Here is a 16,497-nt window from a genome sequence, read left to right on the forward strand (position 1 = left end):
ATTTTTTTTTAAATTTGGCTATGTTATTGTTCAATACAACGGTGGATAAAAAAAATTAATACCACTTAAAACGGTGGCAGCACCAAAATAATTTTTTTTCTTTTTTTTCACCATGAATACCATAAGAAATATTAGTATTTTTAAAAATACATATTGATATTGCTGGACATAGTGACGACACCCAAAAAAATTATTTTTTTTAAAAAACCGATGATTGACTAATGATGAGTGGCGGTGCCACTAGTATGTCAGACAACACTGACAAATACTGTAGATTTCAAGTCATTCTTATATATAATTTTACTCTTGAATTATTTAATTTGTGTAGTTCAGTTTCGAAAAAATGCCTGGGGTTTAATTCTCGTAGAGTTTTTGGATTTTTAATATCCGACTATTGATGTCCTCATAGAGATGTTGGGCAACGAGTGGCTTTGGTGCTATACTATACCGTCACCCTGTGTCATTTCTTATGCCTTAAGCTGTAATTTCTATTCAATAAATTCCTTACACAAATAAATAAAACTCACACTTTGATCTTTTACACTTATTATACAAAGCCAGAATTTGTGTTGACCATACTCGGAACAACCCTCCAAGTCAAATATTTTTATTCAACTCCATAGCTTAAAAATGATACAAGAAAAAATGCTTGAAATCTAATCAACATGACTTCCTACGTTTAACACCTCACATTTAGTCCATTAAGTAACCACATGTTTTCCCTGCACATCAGTACGGACTCCAGATTCTTCACTTTTGTACTCATCATCTCTGCCCACAATTTCACTGCAAAAAGTTGAAATTAATTTTAGCAAAATTGCATTAATTAAAAGTTATCCATTGAAAACAAAAACAAAAACAAAAACATTACCGGAGTAATCCAGTTAATTGAGCAGCAGTGCCGAAATCGGCTTGTTGTCTTGCCTTGAGGATACTGAACATCAGGCCGAGACGGATTTGAGTGTTGGCACTGCATCGGATCATTAGATCAATTTCGTCGCAAAGCTGCTTGCATTCTTGTTCGATAGCATTGAATTTTGCTTCAACTTGACCTTGCCCTTCTTTGATGCTTTGCTGCTCTTTGCTGATTTTTTTCATATCTATTTTCAACCTTTCAAAACTCTTCATGTATTTTGTTGACTTCATCTTTCTCTAATTCCCAACATAATTCAAAATTTAGAGCAAAGTTAAGTAACAAAACGAATATCAATCTCTAATTACTAAATTTTGTATCAGAATTTTAAAGCAAAGACATTACCAAAAAATAATGAAACTAAAGTTCACAATAAATTTTTAAAAAGATTTTAAGTTGGAAACCCTAAATTTTGTTTTTAGTAGAAAACAATTGCATGGCATAAAATACTTCTTAATGTAATATCAATCATTCAGGGAAATTTTGTCTTTAAAGAATTCTAATTTTACATAAATCTACCTATATGTCATGGATTTTGCATAGATAATTTGCTACATGAAGTTAATATATCAATTTTACATCACATTCCTGAAAATATATACGTAAATTCATTCTAAATCTAAAGTTAAGGATCTTATCAATTTTAGCCAAGACAACTATTTCATGTTTGCTTTAAACTACATGTTACAACCTTTGACTGTTGATGATGTGTTAGAACAAGCTGGAAAATATAATGAAGGCGAAACACAACTGTAAAAAAGAGTTTAGAGTTCCCTACATACCTTCGGCTTTTTACGCAAAATGAAACGTCGTTTTAACGGCTCCATTGAATACTGAAAACGGGACGACAAAAAGGGACGCATCATGTAGTTTTTGCAAAGGACGGCCAAAGACATGAGGAACCTATTTAGTATTTATAGGAGGAGTAAGTCGGTTGTGCATTAAAATTCAGCCAGCTTTTCTAACCATGTCCACACACCGGCGGCCTACATTCCTTAATCGCGCGATCACCCAACGATTAAATTCAGAGCTGGCATGGCTCGCGCGCGATTTTATTCCTTTTGAAATAAAAAATGCTTTGCTCAAGGAAACAAGATATCTCACCGGTCAAACTTAAATATTTTTCTTAATTTAAAACATTCCCCCAACAACTACAAGAGTTTATAAGTCGGTATTTAGGTTGAGTTCAAATCCATCTCTTCTCTCAAATTTGAATGTCTTCAAAAAATTTTAAGAAGTTCATACGCAACAGAAAGCAAAGTTTTCTTTGAATTTGAAGAAGAGATGAAAAATAAATGCATGATGACTATTTTTTTCAAAAGAAAAAAAAAAGTAAACTTCCAGATTATTCTCGTTTAGTTTACAAGGAATTCTTTTTTCCCCCTCTTTTCTTCAAAGAATTTGCAGGTCTTTTACCGAATAAAATGGATAGATAAAAAAAATGAAATCTGCATATAATTTTTGCGAAATTAAACTATTTGATGAAGAAATCTAACTGAACAGTCACAGAAATAAACAAAGATTACAAGTATTAATTGAGGATACTTGAATTCTTAAATGAGCGCGTTGTCGATCGACATCTGGGCATCCATAACACTTACTGGATCTAGTATCGATGGCCAGAAAAACAGAGATCAGGCATGCGACATTTGAAAAGAAACAGAGAGGAAAAAATGAAAATAGGCAAAAGATCCGAGAAATGAAGAGAAAAATTAACAGAGAATTAAACCAGACCGCAAGGCAGCCGTGTAAAAAGACCAATCGGAATTAAGCTACTGAAGAGTAGACGGTGAAGACTCTGAAATACAAGTGCTGTAAAATTGCGATGGCTGCCCGCTTTTACTCATTTAATTAATCGGAACTCGTGACCCACTATAACATTGTAGCGGTTTTGCTTTGAAACTCGAGCAATATATAAGCGGAGTGTGATTTTCTTGAGGCTATTATGAATAGTGGTAATGTCACAAATTGTGTTGAAGCAAGAAGGTAGTTAAGAACCAAAATTAAATAGCAGGTGTTGAAACCATTTTTATTTTAAAAAAATTTAGATGGTGGATATTTTATTTTATTAAAATATTAATTTTGGCTTACAAAATTTAAGAAAACGGGTTTGGGAGTCGGTTACGTACGAGGAAGGATTGGCATCCTCGCAACGCCTAAAATTGATACTTAAAATTGATACCTAATTGATTAATTAATGTCCTAATGTCGAAAATTTGAAAAGATTTTAAAATATAATTTCTTTTAAAAAACATTTGAATAACTTGAATTGGATGTTAAGATTCTCTTGTCCCAAGAAAATAATATCATATCCAGCACGTTAGGACACAACCTTTTAAACCCTCAGAATCAAGATCAATCTCTTGATTTTTGAAACTCATGCATTGAAAACTCAAAAGGGATATTTGGCCGTTTGGTCAAACGAAAAATTAAAACCCAGTACATTAGGGCACAATTTCTCGAATTTCCAAACACGAAGTATTGCATTGTTTTTTAATTTAAGAAAACATGGACGAAATTTCGAAAGTATATTTAGTTATTCGATCAAATGAAAAATCGAAATCCAGCACATTAGAACACGATTTCTCGTATCACTAAACATGAAATAGTACTTTGATTTGAGAAGTTTTTAAATAGGAGCGATTATAAAAACGAACTTGAAATATATTCGTTTAGTTTACTTAAGGACAAAAGGCAATTGATATTGGGTGAAAATTTGGAATTTAAAACTTGATGTGATAATAAGAAACAAACAAGCATAGTATCGAGCATGAAATAAAAATACGTAGCAATAGTATTACATGAATGATAAAAAATAATAAGAAAACTCAAAGGAACAAATTAGGGTACATGCAATGGCAACACGTCATACATTATACAAACACTAATATTAATAACCGAAGGCTAATGAATTAAAAGCCAATTTTAAAAGAAATTCCAAGCAAATTACACAAATAGAATATAACGAGTTTTAAAATAAAATAAAATGAATAATATAAAAGAAAGAAAATTTGAAAACATCGTTATACAAACAATACAAAAATTTTAAAACAAGTAATAGATATAAGAGTTTAAAATAGGTAAAAAGATAAAAATAAATTATATATAAAATAGTAATATACAAATGAATTTTAAAAATAAATATTATAAAGTAAGTAATATACAAAATAATACATATATGATATATGAAAAAAAAACTTAATATAAATAATTGATATATGAAAATATAAAAAGATATAAAAGTATTTGAAATAAACAAAAATATATGATAAAATAGGGTCTTTATAGGAAATAAATTTTATATTAATAGATTTTTAAAGAAAATATATACATAAAATAATATAGCATCAATAATATATACATAGAATAAAAAAAATTTAAGCTAAATTATGTTAAAATATAGAAAATGTATAAGAATATTTAAATTAAATATCACATAAATCTTTAAAACATAGAAATATATAAAAGAGAAATTTAAAATAAGTGAAATTGAGAAAGATATAGAAAATATACAAAAGAAAGTAACAAAAACACTAAAACAATGCGAGATCAAACGAAAAATAAAATGTTAAAACAAAATTTTTTAAAACGATAAATAATGAAGAAGTTATAAAGAATAAAACACATAAACTAAAACTTAAAAAAACAGACTCTATTGAAGTAAAAACAAAATCAAGGAGTGATTTACAAACAAATAAAATTATTAAACAAAATCAATGATTAAAATAAAATGCGCGAAAACACACAAGGACTAAAAATGAAAATTCCCCAAATCTCCGAAACGCAGTGATTAAATTCGAACTAAGCTGAAATAGCATGCAAATTCTAGGGAAAAAATTAAAAATAAAAGGAAATATGAATAGGCCCTAATTGAATGTCAACGCAAAAGGGAGGGGCTAATTGCGCAAATATCCCTTCACCGTAAAAACACGCGGATCCTGAAGGTACTCGGGTCGGGTTGCGGCGGGTCACCCTATACGGCACCGTTTTGAAGCCATTGCAATAGGCTCTAAACGGTGCCGTTTTCAGTCTTTTATAAAAGTTAAACCAAAGCCTAAAAACCCACATTCGGTTCACCGAACCCTAGCCCCCCTTTGCTTCTCTCCTTGGCCAACCCTAAATCCCTCCCCTTGATCGCCGATCCGCCACCATAAACGGCGACCAGTGTGTTCGAGCCTTGAGGGTTGTTTTTTCAGCCTTGAGATCCACTTTCAACCTCGATTTCAACGAAGCAAAAGGAAACCCATGGCATATTTGTAAGGTAAGACTTTTTTTTTTCAAATGCAATAATGAAAGACCAAAGGAAATAAATCGAAAGAAAAATCAAAAACTTAGGGAAACTTGAATCAGAAATCACTTTTAAAAATTTTGATTGCTTTCTTTGTATTCAATATGTGTTCGTAAGGAAAATACAAGTCTCTGATATGGCTTTATATAGCCGAATAAAAATAGAATTACAAAAGCTATTTTTCCTTTTGTTTGTTATTTCTCTGTTGTTGCTGTGCTGTTATTTTTCTTCTCACATGTTCGACTGATGTGGAGATGGCCGTATGGAGGAGAAGACCGTGACTTGGAGACCGATTCCATGGCATGCGAGGCTGCGACGCATCCTAGGGTTTCAATTCCTGAAACCACAATCTGGATCATTTGGGCTCATTTTAGGATTGGGCCGGTTTTAAGATTGGGCCATTGGGCCTTGTGGATTAGGTTACTGGGTTATTAGGCCATTCGGGTTAGGTTTATTGGGTTATTTTAATTTGATATTTAGTTGGGTTATTGTAATTGATGGACATTGGACTAATAAATTTGGACTTTTATTGGTTTTGTTTTAATTTATTTTTGGTTTATTTATTTTTTTGATAATTTATGGGCCCGGGCGAAATGGGCCTTTTACAGCAGGTATGCTATGCCATAACACAGGACTTCCCCATGGCCATTTAACAAGGTATGTATTTTAGCTATAAAATCTTAATTCAAAATATTTTTTTGAATCAAAATAAATTAGTATCTTGAATCTAAGTTTGAGTTCTGCTGTGCAGGATCCAATATATGGCAAGCACAGAGCATCCTTTCAAATTTTATTTTTAAAATTCATGATTCTCTTTATCTTTGCTTAGACCCAGAAAAGAAATAAAAGGCTTTAGAAAGCCATAGTATAAAACACACTGAAAATTTTATTAGATGGAACCTTGATGCCTTACAATGTGAAATATATCTTCTTTTATAGATAGAGGAGATAGAAACCGACAAACATAGATGCAATACAAACTAATAATACATTACAGTACACACTTATATCTTTAAAAAGTAAAAATTCCTAATAGTATACACTCATAGCTTTTAAAGGAAAAGTACTAAAGTAAAAGTGAAAAAGGTACTTTAACTGTTGACATTGAAATGAGGAAGCTGTGCACTATCCATAAAGCTTTCACTGTAGTTGTCTTTACATGTCTCCTCATCTTCATACTTATCTTCTTAGATTGAACTATATTCATATTACCCTTTCAATTTCAACTTGGCTGCAATAAATAGGATACTCTTGGGACCATTTAGTGGGGTCTGGAATACCAGCTTTATATTCTTGAAGCGCTTGAAGAATTTGTCTATAATAACGGCCATCTGTGTAACGCCTCTTTCCCGTGTTCAACACCGAAACAGGATACGAGGTATTACCAGAACATAACACATACCATTAAATAAAACCGAGGCAGAAATATGGCATCCAATTAGATCATGAATCATTATAACATATGCCTTTAACAATATTAGCCAACTTCAATGGCTTTGTACAAAATAATCGGTCAAATACTGTAACCAATATTTTAAACCTAGGCAATTATGACACGTAACAAAATAACTAAGCCTACTATACATGTCATAATTCAAAATGTTTAGTTCAAATACCAAAAGTATTGATAGTGTGGGCAGATCTTCAATGATTTCTAACTCCTGTGCTAGCTGGATGACACTATAAGACAAAAGAGAGAAAAGAAAGTAAGCTTATAGCTTAGTAAGTAAGTATATAAATAATAAATAAGGAATCTAATATGTTTACAAAACAACTCAATTATATCTATTATTAATTTCATTATTTACTCCAATTTGATCAAGCTGTCCCTCCTGCATCATGTTCACTAAATAAATCATAACTCGAGTTAAGAAACTCAAAATTTAAATCCGTAAAATTTCCCTAAAACTAGACTCATATAAATTATTACTAAATTTTTTATAGAATTTTTAGTCCATCCAATTAGTACATTTTATTAGTTAAAGTTTCCCCTGTTATACAGCTCGACTGATCTGACCTCTGTTCACTACAAATTGATTTTATCCCTATAAAAAAGTAAAATAGCCACGAAATTTGTTTCATTTAAAACTAGACTCAATAAGAAATCTAGGTATATAAACTATATTTCTTAATTATTTTTGTACAATTTTTAATGATTTTTCAAAGTCAGAACAGGGGATCACGTAGTCATTCTGAACAAGTCTCACAAAAATATAAATATCTCAAACTATAGGATTCCTTTACTTTCTCTGTTTCTTTTACATGAAAATAGACTCATTAATATTTAATTTCATATCTTATTCAGCCTCTAATTAAATTCCTACTATTTTTGGTGATTTTTCAAATTCATGTCACTGTGACTGTCCAAACAGTTTTATTATCAATTTTGATCTTTCACACTTTAGTTGCATTCATTGCTTATCCTGAACAATTTTTCCAACTTCCAATCACATATCGAGCTTATTACTCATACTTTACACATGTATATACTTACACTTTTCATTACAAGGTCATACATAATTTTATTTAGTCGATTTTCCCGTTGAACACTTCGGATCAAGTCCCCGATGCTTGTGGTTTCAGCATGTAGTTCCACCCATCACATAGTTTGGCTCTCTTGTACACATGGTGAACATGAACACTTAGTACCACCCATGTGACCTAGCCACTTTATCTCGTAGCTCTCTTGTCTACATGGTGTCCTTCACCTAGAACCACACGTGCGACCTAGCTACATTTATCCCGTAGCTCTCTTGTCTACATGGTATACATCCCGTATCACACATGTGACCTAGCTGTAACACCTCTATCCCGTAACTGTCGCCGGAATAGGACAAGGCGTTACCAGAAATTAGAAAACAAATCTTAACAGTAAAATTTTGAACATTCTCTTGAAATAAAGATTATTTATTTAAATAAATGCTAGACACAACCAGAGATCGAATTTCAAACTTATAAGGTTAAACATCCAAAAGATACCATATTCGCATGGCTTAAATACGTTAACCAAAATATCCTTCCACTATTAGTCTATTCTATACATTCCTTAAACCTTAATGATATACAAACTTTGTCTACTTACATGATAACTCGATAGTGTGATGAAATCTCCTCGACTTCCAACCCAAGCAATTTCTCTGAAGCCCTATAGACATAGGAAAAACACACAGAGTAAGCTTTGAAAGCTTAGTAAGCCTTAAGCAAATAAATCATTTCAATGATTATGGAAATTCCATAACACTAATCCGAATTGAAAAAAAATAATCTCAATTACATATACATTCATAGTACTCTTAAGTTCATATAACCTTATTAAGTAGCTTCACTTATTTATATTTACAAATAATTTATGACTATAATTTTAAATTCGTGTGATAATTGTCAATTCATTCGTATGAACAAAACTTGCACATATCCATTACATACCAACCAAAACATGTCATATTTTTCCATGTTTGATTCATGGAACCACAAGGTCACATGTCAAGCACATATAGCATATATTTATCTATTATTTATCACGTCTCATTTTCACATGGACTACATACATCTGACCAAGTTTATTCAATGTTCACAACATAATCACATAATCACTACAAGCTGTCTTTCTAAGCAGCAGTCACTAAATTATTTATAACTGGAGCTACAAAACTCCAAATCATGTGACGTTAATTTTCCCTGAAAATAGACTCATATATCTTATATCCCTAAAATTTTCAGAATTTTTGGTTTGACCAATCAATACCAGATTTTTCTTAAATTTTCCCCTGTTTCACTGTTTGACTAATCTGACCATTCTTCACTATAAATCAGATTTCTCATTGTACAGAATTCAAAATATGTTCTCGTTTATTTCATTTGAAACTAGACTCATTAAGGAGTCTAAGAATATAAATTTTATCTTATAATCATTATTGTACAATTTAAAATGATTTTCTAAAAATAGAACAGGGGATTTCGAAGTCATTTTGACTCTATCTCACGCCACTTCAAATATCTCATTATCTACAATTCTTTTGCTAACATGGTTTATTTTATAAGAAACTAGACTCATTAAGATTTAATTAAATAATTTATTCAGCTTCTAATTCAATTTCTACAATTTATGGTGATTTTCCAAAATCACGCTACTGTTGCTGTCCCAAGCAGATTTATTACAAATTTGCTCTTTCACACATTCCTTGCATTCAAATTATTTAAACATGTATATCATGTCATTCAAGATCGAACTCATATAACATAGGAATTAAAAATGCTTCACTATCAACTTTAGTTCAATTGAAACGAATAAAATACAATATCATATTCACATTTAATTTTCCATGATCGTAATCACCTAAAAATAAAATCATATACTTCCACAAACTTTTCCACAAGGACCAAGTGTTTATATTTGAATATAAACATAGAATCATTTCACAGAACTTCACACATTTACCGAATGTATCACGATCACATTTATAGTCATAACACTTATTCACAGATGCATCACTTTATACATTTATAATTTAATTCAAATCAAAATCGCATACGAGTACATGATACATACCTGGCCAACTTAATATGTAATACACTTTCAATTTGTCATCTTAGTGTAGGATCTTGTAATTGTATGCTTTTATCAAATTCATCGGCACTTGGCCTACTAGGTATAAAACCCGAAATTATATTACCAGCACAAAGCCTGCGGGACTTTAGCCCGGATACATTTCCAACACGAAGCCTGCGGGACTTTAGCCCGGATACATTTCCAGTGTCTTGAATATTTATTCACATGTTAACACATTTCACATAACATATCACATTAGTAATTTAATTGCTTCATTCGAATATAAGCACAAAATGTACACCTACCCTTTAACTTTCGGTTCAATAATCATACACAAAGAACACATAATCTTTTCACTATCCCAGTTTCACTTTTAATAACCATTCGGCTATATACCATATTCACAAATTATTTCACACACAACCTCGATCAAGTAGGAACAATAGTCACAATTCATCTATTATACAAATATCCCATTCTTTGACTTTGTTTCATAATAGCTATTCAGTCATCACATATATACCATTCAATTCACATTCGACTTTATACAAACAAGTACAATAAAATTGTATACACATATTACACATTTTCACATCATTACTTAATAGTCATTCGGCCACATTATATACATAAATCATCCATTTCATATTTGGCATTATAGCCTAAATTCAATATACTTATTGCAAATCGAACTTGTAAAAGTCAAATAATTACTTACCATATTATATAAAATCTTAAGCGCGCAACAAATCAAATTTAATTACTTAAGGACTTACCTTGAATGTCATTGCACAATTACGGATTGATTAATCAACTACTTTTGCTTTCCCCCTTTCTGAATTTAGCTCCTTTTTCTCTTGAGCTTAATTCAAACAAACAAATAAACATTTATTCACCTTAATCCATCTCATGATCGAATGCCTTTAAGCTTAATAATAAAAATCCTTTAACAAAGTAACACTCAACCAAAACAAATTCGATTATACAACTATATAATTTAAAGCATCAATTATGCTTAACTAAATGTTATGCTATAATCAGAATCACTCAGACATATTTATAGTCAAACATAGCAAGAAAACTAAATAGGCTTTACTAGCCACACTTAGTTCAATTATAACATAACTTCACTTACTTATAAGCACATTCGACAACTTGATAATTAAGTTAATATCATGGTATCATAACTCAACATTTATCAATATGTCATTAGCAAAATATGCTCATGTCAAATTTACTCCCAATCACATCTCAAAATTCAACAAGCTTAGAACTCATTTAATAATTAAATTCCATTTCAAAGCATCAAAACATTATCAAATGTATACTCATCCTAAATGACCGAATGCACATTAACTAAGCACTTAACAATTTTCTTTAGCCATTAAACTCATTCGGCAATGATAAGGACAAATTTAACAAACCTTAAATTTAACTTATAATTGTACATATCTCATTCAAAGCATCCACACCAATTTATTATCCAATCAACCATAGCCGAAAACCTATCATACAATTAAAACCCTTGTTCAAATTATTATTCACTATAATACTATGGCCGAATCCCTTAATTAGCTAACATAGCCTCTTGTATTCAATCTAAACACGTATATACAACCTAAATCCCTCTTTTAACACATAATTCACTATCTTGGAACTCATTTTCTAACTAATTTAACTTAGTCCAAAGCCGAATGCTATTTGAGCATTAAGCTCATGTTGTTTTCATTATTAAGCAAGTATTATAACTCAACTAACTTCATTAGCCGACTACTCAAGCTCATTTGAGCCACATATGGTAATTTAGTTTGTTCATACTCAATTAGAAACATTTCTCCTTACAAATTATCAAAACATACACAATGTAACCCATTGAGCTCATGATCGAATGCTTCATGCATCACAAACACAAAATCATACACATGGGTCATGTTAGGAGCTTCAAAAACAATTTAAATTTCTCAAAATCCAAAGAAAAACATATGAAATCATACCTTAATTCCCAACACAAGATGGCCGAATGCCTTAGGTGTTCTTTCTTCCATTTCTTGTTTAGTTTTGGCAAAAGGGGAGAAAAAAATGAGAAACTTTGTTTTTATCACCCTTTTTCTATTATTAATTCATGGTTTTCTAATATAAAACTATTTAATATTATTTCACTAATATACAATACACAAAATGCCAAATTTTTCATCATCATTACCGTCCACTATAATCATAGTGGTCCATTTGACATGCAAGTCCTCTATGATGCTATCCATATACAATTTGGCCACTTCAACTTTTACCTATCACATTTTTATGGTTTATTAATTGAGTCCCTTTTTATAATTTGACATCCAAATAACAAAATTAAAGCATCAATTTTTTTTTAAAATTTATTTTTTTTTCACACATGGAAATTCACATAATAAAACATAGAAATTAATTTAATCCTTTATTATTAATTAAACACCCAAACGATCACATTTTCGTACGAAATCTTCACATGTGCTAATTCACATATAATGAACACAGATAATAATATTTAATTATTTTTCTGACTCAGTTTCATGGTTCCGAAACCACCATTCCGATTAGGGTCTAAAACGGGTTGTCACATAGCTACCACATAGTATCTCGTAGCTCTCTTGTACACATGATGTGCACTTGGCACCATACATGTGACCTAGATACATACCATCTGTATCTTTCGATTCCGAAGGTTCAACCAGGAAGTATCTCACTTTCTAATACTTATTTTCATTCTTCCAATAGTCGATTATGATTCAAAATCAGCTACAATATATAAAATATGCTGAAACATAAAAACGTAAATAAAGATAATGTATTATTTACATACAAACTTACCTCGATGCAAAATATAGAAATTTTGCAATTTAGTCCAAAATCTTTTCCTTCCCCCGTTCGAGGTCGATTCCATGCCTTTCTTGATCTATAACAACACATTTAGCTCATTTAACACTCATACTATCTATTTCAATCCAAAAATCACATTATGGAAAAAATTACGTTTTTGCCCTCTAACTTTTACAAAATTATGATTTTGTCCCTAGGCTCGGAAATTTAATTTCAGCCCTTATTCTTATGTTTTATGAGATGTTGAACATTTTTCTCTTCTATAGAAACATCAAATTCTCACTCTAACATGTACTTATGAACATTAGGTATTTTTACCGATTATGCCGTTTTGCTCGTTTTCGCTAAAAATCGCTTAGAAAAGATCGTTCTTCTAACTTCAAACATTCATATTCTACCATCAAACACCAAAATACATGCATATCATTCATGGGTAAATTTTTAAACATAAACCCTAACTCGAAATAGTGGTAGAAATAGGTAGATCGAGCTACGAGGATTTCAAAAATGTAAAGAACATTAAAAACGGGGCTTGAATGTACTTACTATTGAGCTTGAAAGCTTGGAAAAAAACCCTAGCTATGGTGAACATACAAGTTTCGGCCAAGGAAGAAGATGGATGGACAAAATTTTAGCTTATTTTTCCCATTTTATTTCTTTTAATTACCAAATGACAAAAATACCCTTAAAGCCTTTCTTTAAAATTTTGTCCTATTCATGCCCATTTTTGTCCATATAAAGTATAATGGTCTAATTTCCATTTAAGGATCTCTACTTAAAACCCACATTTCAATCAAGTACTTTATGAACTAGAACACACATTTTTCACCTATTTCAATTTAGTCCTAAACATCAAATTAAACACCCAATCATAAAATTTTCAACCTCAGATTCGTGGTTTCAAAATCTCTGTTCTATTTTGGCCCTAAATCGAGTTGTTACAATCTGGCACGGTATCCCAAGAAACATCAAAATTTGGAGAAGGTCAGATTTCAAATGGGATTGTTCAATTAAGCTGGCAAAGATGTTTCTGTAGGCTTCTGTATTCATTATCAGAATATGTGGCTACATCTGGACAGATTCTATGAATCCAAGCAGCTTGGAAAGAACTAATTGTGTAGCTCATCCACACTGTACAAAATATTGTGGTTTATAGAAAATGATCACAACTTCATATCCAGAAGTTCTTATTTGTTCGTTTGTAATCATATTCAACTACTGATCAAGAGGATGAAACCAGCTTAAGAATGTGAAAAGGTTTTGATATTCTGGCTGGATATTTCCATTAATTGCATTGCACAGGAAATATTTACGGTTTGAGACAGAGAATCGAATGGCTATATGATAAAGATGAGTAAAATACCATAAGAACCATTTTAATTTTTCTGGGACTTAAGTGAAACAAATCCATCTGATAGGATGAATAAAAGGATAATCAGGATGAACACCAAATGGTTTAAGAACAAGACCTCCAAAATTTGTAAAAATTTGGAGTTGATATTCAAACATTATGTCTTTGGTTTTTTGATGGAAAGTTTTTTCTTCAACTAACCTCATAACTTTTAGAGGAAAATCTAGATTTAGGTTAGGTGAAATGGGAAAAACTTGTACAAAGGATTTTGAAGAGGATGGGGTTACTAGTCTGTACATCATTATGGGCCTGGGTTGAAAAGTTCTAAATGTCATAATTTCTTTTGTTGGTCTGGTTAAAAGATCTGCTAAAATATTGGTCTTTCTTTTAATGTGTTTAACATCAAAGGAATACTTAGAAAACCATTCAACCCATCTCAAGAGCTGAGGATGTGGAACAATTTTTTGTTTGAACTTGAGCATTTGTGGGAAAGAAGACATGTCCATCTTGACCAAGAAATGGTATCCAATTAAATGAAATTCAAATTTTGAAATACCTTTCTTGACTATAAGGATTTATTTGAATGTGGAATGGTAATGAAGTTTTGTAGCAGTAAATTTTCCATTTTGGAATCCACATATTTATCTTTTCCCTTCAAGTTCTTCAAATAAGATGGCTCCCCAATATTTATCACTTGCATCTGTTTGAAGGATTCTTTTTCCATTAGAGGGGATCTGTAATGCTGGTAGGTTTTGTAACTTTTTTTTCAGTATCTAAACTACTTTGGTCTGAGTCATGCTCTATGGAGGTGGATTTTTCTTCAACATCTTGGTGAAAGGGTTAATGTATTTAGAGATTTTAGGAATGAAATCTCCAAGATAATTAACAACTCCCAGAAATTGTTGGACTTACTTCTTAGTTAAATCTTCATCAAAAAAGTCAAGAAGTTTTTCAGCAATGTGTGGCCCTGGAGAATAATTTCCTTCTTTGAGATTCATTCCAAGATATTCTATTTTTGACTTGTTGATGTGCATTTTCTTTTCAGAGATCATTATTCCATATTGGAATACGAGCTAACTGAACTGATCAAGCAACTTGGAATGAGCTTCTTCATCTGGGCTGTACAAGAGAATATCATCAATATATAAACAAGGCATTATTCATGATTGGCTAAAAATCCTAGTCATGGCCTTTTGAAATTTGGATGATGCTGTTGTTAGTCCAAAAGGCATTACTTTCCATTGGTAGTGCCTGTTTGGAATGCAAAACTTTGTTTTTGGCCTATCTTCTAAAATAACTCCCAATTGCCAAAATTCAGCTTTGAGATCAAATTTAGAATAGACTTTAACTTCGGCTAGGTTGGAAAACAATGCCCTCTTGTTTGGCAGTGGAAATTTATCATCTTAAAGAAAAAAATTAAGGGGTTCATAGCTTACTACTCATCTGAGTTTTCTCCTTATCTGTTCAGAACTTTTATTGACATAAAATGCCTCACATACCCATTGTGACTCTGAGGGTTCTATTAATCCTTGGTTTTGAAGATCTTCACATTCCTTTTCTACAAGGTTGAGATGTTCAATATTCATTCCTTGATGGCTGGCTTTTGTAGGATTTATGTCTTTATTCTTCTTAAATGGTAAAGAAATGAATAAATCAGAATGTTTCACAAAGGGTTTGAGCATTTGAAGAGAAATTCAGTATAGGAATTTGTACAAGCAAGGTCTTTGAGTTTTTGGACTATTTGGTATATCTTGTCTAACTGGAAGGTGAACAATTTAGGTACTGGCAAAAATGATTGGAATTGGTTTTTATATCTAAGTCTATCTTGAAGGATTCTCAAGAGCGTTGGGCTTTAGAACAAAGATCAAATCCAATGACAATATCTTTTCCTAGAAGCTTGGATCCAAGAGCAATTGTTTGAACAGAACATCCAGGGAAAAATTGGATAGTAATGGGCTTACTTTTCAAATATGTTGCAAATGGATAATTTGCTGTTGAGTTGAAGAATGTTGTATGAGATCTCTACCATTCTGATGGATGAACATCTGGGTTCATGATTGTAGCAGTAGCTCCAGTATCAAGAAATGTGATAACAGTAATAGGCTTACTATATTTGTCTAAATAGATCTTCACTGGATTTTAGGGTACTGGTACAATATCCTTTGCAACAGCTGATTGGTGCTAGGTTTGTTGTGCTTACATAGCAGTCATCATATAAATGGATGAGTTTGAAAAATCATATTTACTGTCTAGAAAATAAGTTGGAATAGCATACAGGGTCTTTTTTGTTGGTTTATCATTCATCGAGAAAAGAGATTCAAGATCATCATCTCTTTTTATTTGAATTCCAGCCTTTTTTTGAATCTGTTGGATCATCTTTACACCTTTTTTGTTGTTGGGACAGTTTTTTGCATAATTCCCCTTTTTTATTGCAAATGTAGCATCTGGATGAGTTTATACCTTGAGGATATTTTTCTTTCCCAAATATCTCCAATTTGGTTTCCATTTTCTTGAGGGGAATGGATTGTATGAAACAG

The 16,497-nt window shown here is 31.4% G+C and overlaps 1 protein-coding gene and 1 long non-coding RNA gene across 3 annotated transcripts; one reads left to right on the forward strand and one right to left on the reverse strand.

Moving 5' to 3' along the window:
• Nucleotides 1–482: 482 nt before the first annotated feature.
• LOC107895152 (uncharacterized) lies at nucleotides 483–2,882 on the reverse strand. Of its 2 annotated transcripts, XM_016820400.2 has the most exons (5): nucleotides 2,648–2,882; nucleotides 2,459–2,519; nucleotides 1,696–1,971; nucleotides 872–1,152; nucleotides 483–786 (listed from the first exon to the last, which is right to left on the reverse strand). In XM_016820400.2, exons 3-5 carry the CDS (start codon nucleotides 1,807–1,809, stop codon nucleotides 702–704), a joined length of 480 nt encoding a protein of 159 aa, XP_016675889.2. In that variant the 5' UTR covers nucleotides 1,810–1,971; nucleotides 2,459–2,519; nucleotides 2,648–2,882; the 3' UTR covers nucleotides 483–701. The 2 variants fall into 2 exon arrangements, with proteins under 2 accessions (XP_016675889.2, XP_016675888.2); XM_016820399.2 differs by having other exon boundaries at nucleotides 1,696–2,519.
• A 1,857-nt stretch (nucleotides 2,883–4,739) lies between these two features.
• LOC107894743 (uncharacterized) lies at nucleotides 4,740–6,178 on the forward strand. The gene is made up of 3 exons (XR_001683241.2): nucleotides 4,740–5,174; nucleotides 5,456–5,858; nucleotides 5,953–6,178. It is a non-coding gene; the product is annotated as an uncharacterized lncRNA (long non-coding RNA).
• Nucleotides 6,179–16,497: the final 10,319 nt, after the last annotated feature.

Source organism: Gossypium hirsutum, chromosome A13 (genome assembly GCF_007990345.1).
Source record: "Gossypium hirsutum isolate 1008001.06 chromosome A13, Gossypium_hirsutum_v2.1, whole genome shotgun sequence".
In the NCBI taxonomy this organism is placed as follows: Eukaryota; Viridiplantae; Streptophyta; class Magnoliopsida; order Malvales; family Malvaceae; genus Gossypium; species Gossypium hirsutum.